Here is a 12,095-nt window from a genome sequence, read left to right as displayed (position 1 = left end):
AAGTAAATGAGCATTACTAATAACAAGCTAACATTAGTCTATTTGCCTAGGCTATATTGTTTGTCATTTCTAGTAAACATCAGACTATAAGATTTCAAAAGTGAAGTTACAAATGATGGAAGCAAGCGAGTTACCCATCTTTGAAGCGTTAACGTCTCCCGTCTGATCTGGAGAGCACAGCTGACAGCTGCATGGTTTGTTTACATTAAGTAACACAAGTGCATCTTTAATGGATTCAGTGTGGACAGAGAGCTCCAGAGTCACACAATGCTACCTGATGGTTAGAAACTCATTTTCAATTGGAACGCAGGCTCGTTATGCTCCACTGAGGATCAGCTGCTGAGTCAAGTGAGACACCTGGTTAAATATGGTGACCGGGTCCACTGTTTGGCTAAATATCAAACCTGGTTTGAAATTTTTTTTTACACACACACACACACACACACACACACACACACACACACACACACACACACACACACACACACACATACATACACACACACACACACACACACCCCTCACCTCTTTGCTTTATCCAAGGCTGATGATGAGTTAGTGTAAGAGCTGGACTGGTGGGTGGGGCCTCTGGCTGCTCCAGGAGGGGGTGGGGTTGCAAACAGAAAGGAGCTGAGGAATCGCCATACAGCCAGTAAAGGGTAGAGGAGGGTGCCCAAAACTGCCCAGATACCACCACCAGAGGACTGGACCACTGTGTTAGTAGGCCTGCCTGATTGCTGAAAGGGACATCAAAATAATGTTCAAAATATGCTAAACTAATCTCATTCTGACCTTAGTTCTGCACTTACCACAATGACATGGCACTGCTAACCATTATTTCTGAAGATGCTGAACCATTTTCTCAAAACCAGTATCACTGAAAAATGCCAGTATTTTTGATCGCCATAGTAACATCCATGAAGATCAAACATCTCTTCTGAGCTATACCCTCGATAAGTCTTTTTGAATCATTCAGGCATGATGCAGTTACGGGCTGTACTCACTGGCAGCAGCACAATGGAAGCACTTGGAGCCAGTTCCAGCTCCAGCAGAGTCTTGGTCAGGTCTTCACTGGTGAACTCCCGCCGAGGGAACATGGTCGCCAAGGAGAAGTTACTGTAGCGGTTTCCCACCTCCTGAGACAGGACCAGCATTAAACACTTGACAGTGATTCTATATAAATGGGCTTACAGTGCTAAGTGGTACACTTTATTCCACCATCACATGATTCAAAGATGGGACTGTATGATGTAGAAACATTAGAAAGTCAGTTATTTTCCAGACACTCCTGAGATTCAGCACCAGGGGTCTGTATGAGATTCAACAAAATAGCAAATAGCAAAATGAAAATCTAATGGCAACTTTTAAAATAATTATGCAGTTGCAATTCACTCTATCGATGCTATTTTCTTTAAAAGCTCCTTATTTTCTGCATTATTCATACCTACATCTTTTTTATTTATTGTTTACAGGGACAGTGCATATTAAAAAAATATTGCTGTAAATGTGCCAGTGTTTTCCAAAGAAAAAAATAAAAATTCATGGTTCCAGATCTTATACATACTGTATGTATGAGGCATTGCTGCTTTTTCTTTTAACTATTTTAAAACTTTTGTTTATTACATTTATTTAAACCTTTTTGCATGTGTACTTTTACTTTTAATACTTAAATGCATTTTCCTTACATCACATTTACCTTGTTAAGTTTATTTAACATCATATAGGTTTCACTGCAGCAGAAATTCTTCTTACAGCCTTTTTGGTGTCATGTCCCCAGTCTTGTTCATGTGCCAGAGTCTTTGCACACGGCACAAAACCTGCCCTTATATAGTGTTTAGGGGGCGTTACCTATGCTAATAGGTGAGTTAGGATCAAGTGCGATTCATTATTGAGCACACCTGGGTCAGAGCAAAGTTGTGTGTTTAAGAGTGTTTGGTGCATCTTGAGTTGACTTCTCTTATATTTTCTCTAACCAGAAAATTAAAAGAAAATTTAGAGAATGTTGCTGCATGAGGCCCACACACATATACAACTGTATGCAGTCGTCACGTCTTCAAACGCCTTGCGACATGTATTTTTATGAGGAAGATGGTGGGGGCTTCTTTGTTTGTTTTATTGTGTTTATTGTTATTAATCCCAATTATGTTGTGCTGTAGCTTACAGATGAAGTTAATACTGTTTAAACTCCAGTTATGAATGATGTGGATCAAAAATTTCTGGCTACAGTCATCCTTGTGATTGTATCGTATCACAAACAGTGGCTTTTAGCAGGAAAACTCAATCTGCTCTGTACACGTGCCATAGCTCCATTACCATCTAAAAGGTGCTGCTGTGCATCTGCTGGAATTATAGTGCTCTACAGTGCTATAATTAAGCCTTTTAGAGATCAGCACTCTACTGAGTGCACTTTTCAAGTTAATTATTTTGGAATATGTGGGAGGAAAGCAAAAAACATCTGTACATGAAAACTCAGCAGGCGGTTCAAGTAGCTTAATCAGACATGCAGTCAACTGTGACTGCAGAGGATGGTACTAATGGCACTAAATGTACAGCTCAGCAATATACCCAACAAAACATAACACAACAAACAACATGGCATGTGTGACAGATTTACACTGCAGGAGCAGTACCTTCAGAGCAGTGCTATTACAGCTTGTGCTGGAATATACTGAAATCCTGGGGCTTACCTGAACAATGGTGTACTTTAAAGAGTATCGTTTTTTTTTCTAAAAGTATTACAAGGCAGAGTATTCAGTTCATTATAAAATGTTATTTTAATTAATTTCTCACAGATAATTTTGTATTTAAAATCTAAGTTGTTGTCTTGTGATGATGAATCCAGGCTTTCTTGGAAAAAGAGCAATCTCTTAGCCCCAATTAAAAAAAAAAATGGAATCTTAGAGACAGTATGGAAATATAGACAAACCTGAACTGCAAATTGGTGCACCTCCTGCAGTCTGCTCTGCGAGGGGAACTGGCTGGTGAAGGATGAACCGTCTGGGAGGCGGAACTGTATTCTAGCTGTAGCACTGATGCGCGCGCACGCACGCACGCACGCACACACACACACACACACACACACACAAGAAAATTGGGTGAACAGAAACCTCTGTTGTTAGTGATGCACTCCTTTTTTGCAATGTGCACCTTTACATTCTTAAATATATCAAACTTCATTCAAACTTAAATATGTGCAGTTTCATTAGGAATGGTTTGCCTCTCAGTTTTTTTTATTCAGAATTATTTACACTCAAATGAATGGGAAGAATGCTCATACCTGTGGTTCGGTTTCTTTGGACCAGAGTAAATGATATGATATGTCGCTTTCAGCTGTTACTCATCACCTGACATTTTAACTGTTTTCATTTCTTCAAAGGGCCTTTTAAATGCTGTCATCACCTCTCTCAGCATGTAATGTATGTCGCAAAAAAAACATCAATGGAGTTGGACTTTGTAGAGCTATTTGTGATATACACACTTCAGGATGGGAGATTTTAGCAATAAAACTAATGAACGTGCATTTCATCTTGAAGTGCAGTGCTCTGCGTAAATGTCACTCCTTTTGTCTTTACCTCCTCTCCCGTAATAATGCCTCCTTCCTGGCCTCCTGCTCTGCCTGTCTGGCCTGCAGTTGGGCCTGCTTGGCAGCCTTCTCCTCCTCCTGAGTTTTGGCATAGCGCGCTGCTCTGTCAGCTCTGTCCTACAGGACAGAGGGGACAAAGCTGTAATGTACAATTTGTCTGTATTGTTTTTAAACAATTGCAACAGTACAAATTAAAGACAGTAATCTTATGTTAAATCCATTCAGGCATTTTTGTCTTTGAAGAGAGTGAAGTCAAAGGCATTCTTTGTTGTATCTCACAAAGGCTCTTCCCCCTACTGATATCTATAGCTATTTTAGGAATATTGCGCCGTATGCCGCCTCACCTTTCTGAAGTGGGGATGGGGATGGGGGTGGGGTGGGCTGGGGGGTGTAACAGCACCAAAATGATCTCTATATAAACACATTGGCAGGACAGATAGATAGATGGGACCATGGGCCCATGGGTCGGTTGTAATGTTTTGACAGCATAATGTGTGTGATCCACCGAGGAAGTTTTAATAAGCAGCTATAATCTGTCAGCAACTGACACTAAGAGGAAGAACAGTGACCGTAAATGTCCACAAATTGTTAAAACAATGAGATTCAGGAGCATCTTGCCCTCCGAACAGAGGATGAGATCAGCCGCCATACTATATAATGGAGAAGTTAAGTGATTGTTTTTGACATGTTATGCCTTTGTTATTGTTGAGAAAGAGCTGCGAACACATACAGACGTGGACAAATTTGTTGGTACTCTTACAGCTCATTGAAACAATGTTTCATTCCTCCTGAAAACTGATCGAGTTAAAAGCAATTGTGTCATGTATACCTGTGTTCATTTGGTATGTCATAGAGTAAAGTATGTAAGTAAATGTCTATTTTCATTTAACATGGAATTAACAATAATGGATGCTAATAACTTTAGTCAGTGTCAAGATATTCCAAAAAAATTTGTGGGTTCTTCTATTTTCATAGAAGGGTACCAACATATTTGTCCACGTCTGTATGTTTACGAATGTGCATGTTTATTTGTGCCTTTAAGGGTAGACTTAAGACCTTCCTCTTTGATAAAGCTTATAATTAGGGCTGGCTCAGGTTGTCTGGACCAGCCCCTTGTTAGGCTGACATAGGTTTAATCTGCTGGGGGGATTTTCTATGATACGCTGAACTCCTTTTCCTTCTCTTACTCCCTCTGTCTGAAAACGATCATGTCTGTTTACTGCATTATGCTTACTGCATTACTCTAGCTCCGTTGCCTCTCCGGAGCATTCCCGCTACCTTGTTTCCTAGTTTTCCTGGATCCTGGCTGCAACCTTGGCTGCACTTGATCGTGGTGATAGCTGTGCTGGTGCTGTGACCCTGCCTTTGGTCGTGCTCGTGCTGTGGCTGCACTGATACTGTACCCCCAGCTCGCCCTGATCGTGGTCTTGGTTTTGCCACTGCTGTGGTCCTGTCTGAAGCTATGCCTGTGTTGTGGGTCCTGGTTGTGCCAATGCCTTGATCGTGCTTGACGCAACCCTCTACTGCCATTATTATGAGCCATGTCTCCACTATACATGGGACTCTTATCAACACCTACAATATTATCATAGAGGGCATTTAGTAATTTTACACCTATCGTTATTGTAATATGACGTGTCTGTTTCCATTATTGCTATGCAGCTCTCCCCCTCTATCTCCCTCTCTCTTTCTCTTTCCTTTTTGTCATGACTGTATTTTAATTGTTATTTACGACATCTATTGCACGTCTGTCCGTCCTGGAAGAGGGATCCCTCATCACACTATGCCGCTCTTCCTGAGGTTTTAATAGAACACACCCCGAATATTATTGTCGTGTTCACTGGATAATTGAGCTGAAAGCATCATCAGTACAGACAAATATTGTTCACTCTGGTTTTTGAATACTGGCAAAAAAGGGCAATACTGAATGTACTTTCTTACATGCAATACAGCAGATTGATAACTGATTTTCATTTCCAGATACAGTCCTACAAACTCCTCTTTAGCTGGTGCAGAAGGGACAGAGAAAGATGATCTTACCAAGGCAATCTGTTGTTTGACCCGCTCCCTGGCAGCCTTCTCTTCAGCCTTCTCCCTGTTTCTTTCCTCCAGCAGTCGCTTGGTCTTCTCCTCTTCCTGTTTCCTCTTTAAGTCTTGCACATCCTTCCCCATCTTCCGCCGCTCTATTTCCTTTTTGATCTCATTCTGAATCACATGCAACAGACAGGTAGGTCAAGACATTCAAGTGAAAACTCTGAGGTTCAATAATGCAAAAATATTACGAAAATGTTGAGCTGCCACGGCAAAATGAATTATCCACCAAATGAAAATAAAGCACTCATGATCAATGTTGCTAATTGCAATATCATGGCATCAAGAAGGCTAAGAGGAGACACCAGCAGCAGAGACTGGAGACCTCAACAGCAACAGCACTAAAGATATGTGGCAGGTGATTCAAAATGTCACAGGCTACAAAAGCAGGAGTGCCCCATCATAAGTGAGGCCGCGCTGCTGGACAAGCTGAACACATTTTACGCTCACTTTGACCTCATCAGTAAGGACTTAGCTGTGAAGTCTACTCCGCCTCCAGAGGACCGGCCACTCTCAGTGACCACAGCAGATGTGAGAAAACTCCTGCTGAGTACTAAAAACATGTGCTGATCAGCTCATTAATGTTATAACTGACATTTTTAACATCTCACTCTGACAAGAGTCTGTTCCCTCCTGCCTCAAGACAGCCATCATCGTTACTATACCTAAAAAAATCTGCTGTGTCTAGTCCTTTTACTATACTTAGTATGTTAAGTAAAAGCGCTTCAGATATTTTTCTCTTAGAGATAGAAACATGAAATTTTCTGTGTGTCAAGACATGTAGCTACACATGTCAAAATCAAAATTTTCAGTATCTGAAATTTATCATGCCTTAATTGATAGACAAAGTTGAAAGAAGCAAAACATCACAAAAATAACTTTAGCAGAAATTTTATATGCTTAGTATTATCCATACACAAGTCAAGTTGTTCTGAGTCCAGTGGTACCAGAAATGTGATACAAGCCCTTAAAGGGTGTTCAGGGTTAGTCATTTTATCACTTTTCCTATAAACCCCTGTGGAAATAAAGGTTCACATGATAGCATGTAAAAAAATGCATGCATTTAATAAGCAGATAGACTGAAGTAAGAATAAATTATAAAACAGGTTTTCCAATGTGTTGTTGGGAGAAATTATGAGAAATATGGTTCTATGCCCATGATTTTCCATGAATTCCTATGCTCCTATATTCCTATACCACTGGCCTTTGTTTGAAAACACATCCAAAACAATACGTTAGGAGTATCAGACCTTAATAGTTTTTCATACACAATTGTCCAGACTCTTATAATACAGATTTAAAAAGAAAAATGATAAATCGTAGATAATGAATGAATGATAATTCAGGGTGACATTGTGCATGGTAAAGAGGCATTTTATAATGTATTTCTATTTGATTTTAAATGGGAACTAGAAAATGCAATTTCTGAAGAAATTGCGGGTGTGAATGCTCAGCTTGCGCTACGCTGCAGTGTTCATGCTGAATAGCTTACGCTATGCTGAAATTCTTGCTTGAATGACTTGAACAAGAAGTAGTATGAATATCTAAAAAAAAAGATGAACAGGTTAAATTCTGATGAATGTCTTTAAAATTTTGAATGATACTAATCTTGTAGAATATGTTTAAGCTTGCTGAAAAGCTGATGCTACACTTCCATGCTTGCTTGAATTTAGTAGAAGATGGTCAAGTAGTATCAATACCTGAAAAAAGTATGAAGGAGTTTTATTAGCATGAATGTCATTAAAATGTTGAATACTACTCATCATGTAGACCGTCCGAAAGCCTGTTAAAAAAAGCTGGCATTTGTTAGAAGATGGTGAAAAAATAGGAGCTGAAGTCTTTAAAGGAGTCTAATTAGTTTGAATGTGGTTGAAATATCGAACAATATCCAGAAAACACACTTAACAGTGTCTTAAATGTGTTGGTTTAGGTTCAAAACTGCTTACCGAGCAGCAGGTTGTTTGATTTTGTCTGTAGAATGTGTCAAATCCTGTGTGTGCGTGTCTGTGTCTGTGTCAGAATGTTGGTGTGTCTAGCAGGCCCCACAGGTTATCATGGTAACAGTCACTGCTGGGTGAGGTGGGTGAGGTGAGGTGCAAGTGGCCCTCAGTCGATGACAATACCTCCAGGACACTTCAGACATATACTGTTAGAGAGAAAACAGCCAGAGGAACATAACTGTGTAAATTTTGTGTCTGAAAAGTGCAACGTGAGACTGAGAAGTGGTTAAGGAGAGGCGTGAACTGCTGCTCTGTAGAGATTTCTTGAATCATTTTTACATTGAGTTATATGGGGAGGTTGGGGGGTTTCTTTTTCTTTTCTGGCTAACAGTAGGAGCTGTGTAAATCCCATTGGTTCCAAAGTCACACTATAAGAAAGACCACAATTTTTACTATAATGCCAATGATGGTGTGTGACTAGCAAAAGCTGTAGATGCCATGGCAAGAGAAAGAGAAATGTTTGGGAGGCTGTCTGCACTCTGCCAGTTGGTGTCCTTCACACATACACACGTAAGGAAACCCAAAGTCAAACGCTTGTTGACAAACATCTTTGGTCTTTGAAATGCAGCTGCAGGTGCAACAGCAACTGCTAACATGTTAATCAACTCAAAAACGGAATCTTTATTGAAAATTTGTCATATCTACAGTATCTTACACTACCTCTCTGTATATGCCTCCCATCAAGACTGATTGAGGCCAACAAAACTGGAACAAACCTGATATGTTTGGTAAACCCTCAGGTGCATTTCGAAGATCAAAGATATTTGACAAGCGCCTGATTTTGTGTGTGTGTGTGTGTGTGTGTGTGTGTGTGTGTGTGTGTGAGAGAGAGAGAGAGAGACAGAGAGAGAGAGAGAGATCATGTAGGGGTGCAAGATTGAGAGTCCAAACCTATATTTTATTCCTATTTAATAAAATATCTTGGGACTGTCATTGACTCAAAACTGAACTTAGTGTGCAGTTGTGTGTAAAAAAGGACATCAGCGACTCCACTGTCTGAGGAAACAGTTCTACTTCCACATTGATTTTATTGTGCTTTTGTTGAATCGGTTTTTATATTTTTCTTTGGAGTCATGATTTAGAAAAGTAAAGAACAGGAACTCTTTAAATCAGATTGTGAAATGGTTAAGTAAGCTGATCGGTGAGCCCCAGCTGAACCCAGCATCCCTGTATACCAGACAGTTATAGCAGTTACTCAATGCCATTTTAAATATTGAACTGCATCCTTTACACAGTGATTATAGCTTCTCCCCTCTGGAAAGAGGTTTTTAGACCCGAGGGGTAAAACTAAGCGATATGTTTTGTTTCAGCTGCCATCACACTTGTGTCTTTATGTGATGGTTTGATTTTTATAGTTTCGTGTTTTTATCGGTATTTATGGCATATTTAACATTTTGATTTAGCACTGGGACACTTTCATTGTTTTATCTTTTTATGTGTTGTCTTGCATGTTGTCTGTGTTGTCTGAAAACTGTGTCAAATGGAGGCCGTTCACCCTATACTGCAAACCAAATCTACCTACGGGTACAAATAAAGGAACCTGAATCCCTCCTAAATATGGAGGGTAAAAAATGGATTTCCCACAGTTTTTGAAGAAATCTGATCATGTGTCTTGACAAAAAACACACCATCAAGACCTTAATGATGCCTCCCTTTCAAGTATAGGTTTACCATGAACGCTGTTGCCATGGAGACCCAGTGGTGGCCACCAAAAAGGAAGTTGTAACTTCACTTTGCATCGACCGATTGGCCCCAGATTTCACAATTCTTTTCAGGCTGCAGCCCTGAACACATCAACATGTATTTTAACTATGATACTCACTGAGCCACCGACTAGCAACAGGAAGTAGGCCTCGTACCACAACTATCCTTTGATTTTCATGAAATTTACATGGTTTGGTCTACAGATGATGTAGACCAAGATGATGTAGATTTTGTGTGTCCAAAGGAAGTAATTCACCATGTGAAATATCTCACTCAAGGGTCCAAACTCTCTGCGTATTTTTTCCAACTTTCACTGAAATGGATAATTGTGTCACTCAGAGTCCCCCCAGTAGCCCTGTTCATTGCTGCTTGCAGCTTTAATTATTATTATTTTTCTCTCACAGGAATCACATTTTTCCAGGTCTGATCATGCTCAAAAACTTATGAAAGTTGGTACGCTTGTCCAACCTGGCAAAAAATTTCAAATTTTTGTGGCTTTGTAAACGGCTGTGGCAAAATAGCTCCACAGCGGCCCCTAATGTGTAGCTTGAATAGTTGGTTTAAACTACAAATACAAAATTCGGCACACATATGTATCATGCCTAGATGCACAAAAAAGCCTTTTGGACCCACCCCCAAACCCAACACGAAGTCGGCCATTTTGAATTTTGTGCTGATTTTTGGGCGATTTTGGGCCTCGTACTTTTGCTATCTTGTCCTACAGGATTCATCAAACAGACTTCAGAATTGGTGTGTCCATTCTCAACTGCTCAGTGATGAAAAGTTATCAGAGGTCCACGCAAAACTTTTATGGTTTTCCCGTTATGTCGCGTACAATTTTGATGTCTCGCCATATAACAGGAAATGGTTGTAACTTGGTGTACATTGTCCGATCTGCCTGAAACTTAATAGGTTTGATAAGGGTCCCGCCCTATACACATCTGTATTACAATATTCACTAGTCCTGATAGGCCACAGGAAATAATGTTTTTTTTTTATACTTTTATGAACTTGACCTACACAATTAATCAGATCCAGTTGAAATTTTGTTTGTATGATCTTAAGAGCTTTGCGATTAAAAGCTATCAATGGTCCGCACAAAAGTTTTACGGAAATTGTTGTAATTTGGTGTACATTGTCCAATCCATGTAAAACTTCATGTGTTTGATAAGGGCCCTTAAACACATCTGTATTACAATTTTTCACTTGTCGTAATAGTGCCACCTACTGGCAACAGGATGTATGCCTTGAGGGACATTTCTCATTGGATTTACATGATATTTACATGGTTTGGTCTATAAATGATGTACACCAAGATGACATGGAAATTGTGTCCCCTCCATGCCACCTAGTGGCCCCTGGACGTACTACACCATGTGAAATAGCTCACTCCAGGGTCCAAACTTTCTGCGTACATTATACGACTTTCACAGAAATGAAGGACAGCTTTAGCTGGAGTCCCACCACAACCCCGGCACACATGGGTGTGCAAAATCCTTTTCATTGCTGCTTGCAGCTTTAATTATTGTTTTACTTTTGCAAGGTCCAGGCCTATTTATGCTGGGAAGCAAATTATTGTAGCTTAAAACTACACCATTATTGTATCTGTATACAATGCCAAACTGCAAACTGAGCTTTGCTCTTGTTGTTATGGCTTGTGTAGTCTATGTGTGTGTGTGTGTGTGTGTGTGTGTGTGTGTGTGTGTGTGTGATTATCCTCTGTGATTTTAATAACAACTGGTTAGATAGCTCACCTATCAATGATCAAACTTTATTTGGCATTATGAACTTAACTCAACTCATAACCGAACCCAGAGTTAATTCCAAGTCTACATCCCTCCTAGATGGGATTCTTGTCACACATCCGGATAGAATAATTGAATCTGGAGTATTACCCAACTCTTTCAGTGACCACTCTAAATTCATCAAAATTAGACAAAATTAGATCTAAAAATATCAACTCCAAACTTTTTATCCAAGATATAATGAATATAAATTAGCATAGATTTCAGCTAATTCCGTTTGCTGAAGATACTTGGAATTTCTTTTACACAGAATTTGTTAAAGTTGTTGATAAACATGCTTCCTGGACAGTAATTAAAGTTAAGGGTAGACACTTGCCTTGGATCAGTGGTGATCTAATAAATCTTTTTAAACAAAGAGATAGAGCATGGGCAAAATACTGCTCAGCAAAGGATTCCTCTGACTAGGATGCTTACAAAACATTGAGAAATACATGTACAACCAAAACAAGAAATGCAAAATATAATTATTACAAAGACTGCCTAAAAACTGATTTAACAACCCTAAACAATTTTAGAAGAAAAATAAACAACATAACTAATAAATCAGCTAAAAGTCAAACTACACATATTAGAATCAATAAGGGGTTGTTTATGATCCATCCACAACTGCTAATATGTTTAGCCAATATTTTTCCACAATCTGCAACGCTAAGTCCTTTGACTCCTCTCATTCTGACTATTCTTTAAATATTCCTAACTCCAATCGCAATAGCTCCTTCTCCTTTAGAAGTACCTGTCCATCTGAAGTTCAGTGGATCATTGAAGGCCTATGCTCTGGGAATGGCGCTGGCCCAGATGGTCTGAAAATCTAGTTTATGAAATTAGCCTCTCATGTTCTGCAAATCCTCTGTCTAATGTGTTTATCTTTTTCAACTTGTGAAATTCCATCAACTTGGAAATGTGCCAGAGTTA

General features: G+C 39.6%; 1 protein-coding gene across 1 annotated transcript in view; it reads right to left on the bottom strand.

The window, feature by feature from the left end:
* ubxn4 (UBX domain protein 4) overlaps positions 1–12,095 on the bottom strand; it is a 34,451-nt gene that overhangs the window by 2,904 nt on the left and 19,452 nt on the right. The window contains exons 8-12 of the mRNA XM_042494473.1: positions 5,624–5,788; positions 3,573–3,700; positions 2,927–3,029; positions 1,005–1,136; positions 526–737 (exon numbers count right to left, since the gene is read on the bottom strand). Of these exons, the coding sequence (XP_042350407.1) occupies positions 526–737; positions 1,005–1,136; positions 2,927–3,029; positions 3,573–3,700; positions 5,624–5,788 (740 nt within the window). The remainder of the gene's footprint in view (positions 1–525; positions 738–1,004; positions 1,137–2,926; positions 3,030–3,572; positions 3,701–5,623; positions 5,789–12,095) is intronic.

This window comes from Plectropomus leopardus, chromosome 10 (assembly GCF_008729295.1).
Source record: "Plectropomus leopardus isolate mb chromosome 10, YSFRI_Pleo_2.0, whole genome shotgun sequence".
Lineage (NCBI taxonomy): Eukaryota > Metazoa > Chordata > Actinopteri > Perciformes > Serranidae > Plectropomus > Plectropomus leopardus.
This window is presented reverse-complemented; position numbering and strand designations above follow the sequence as displayed.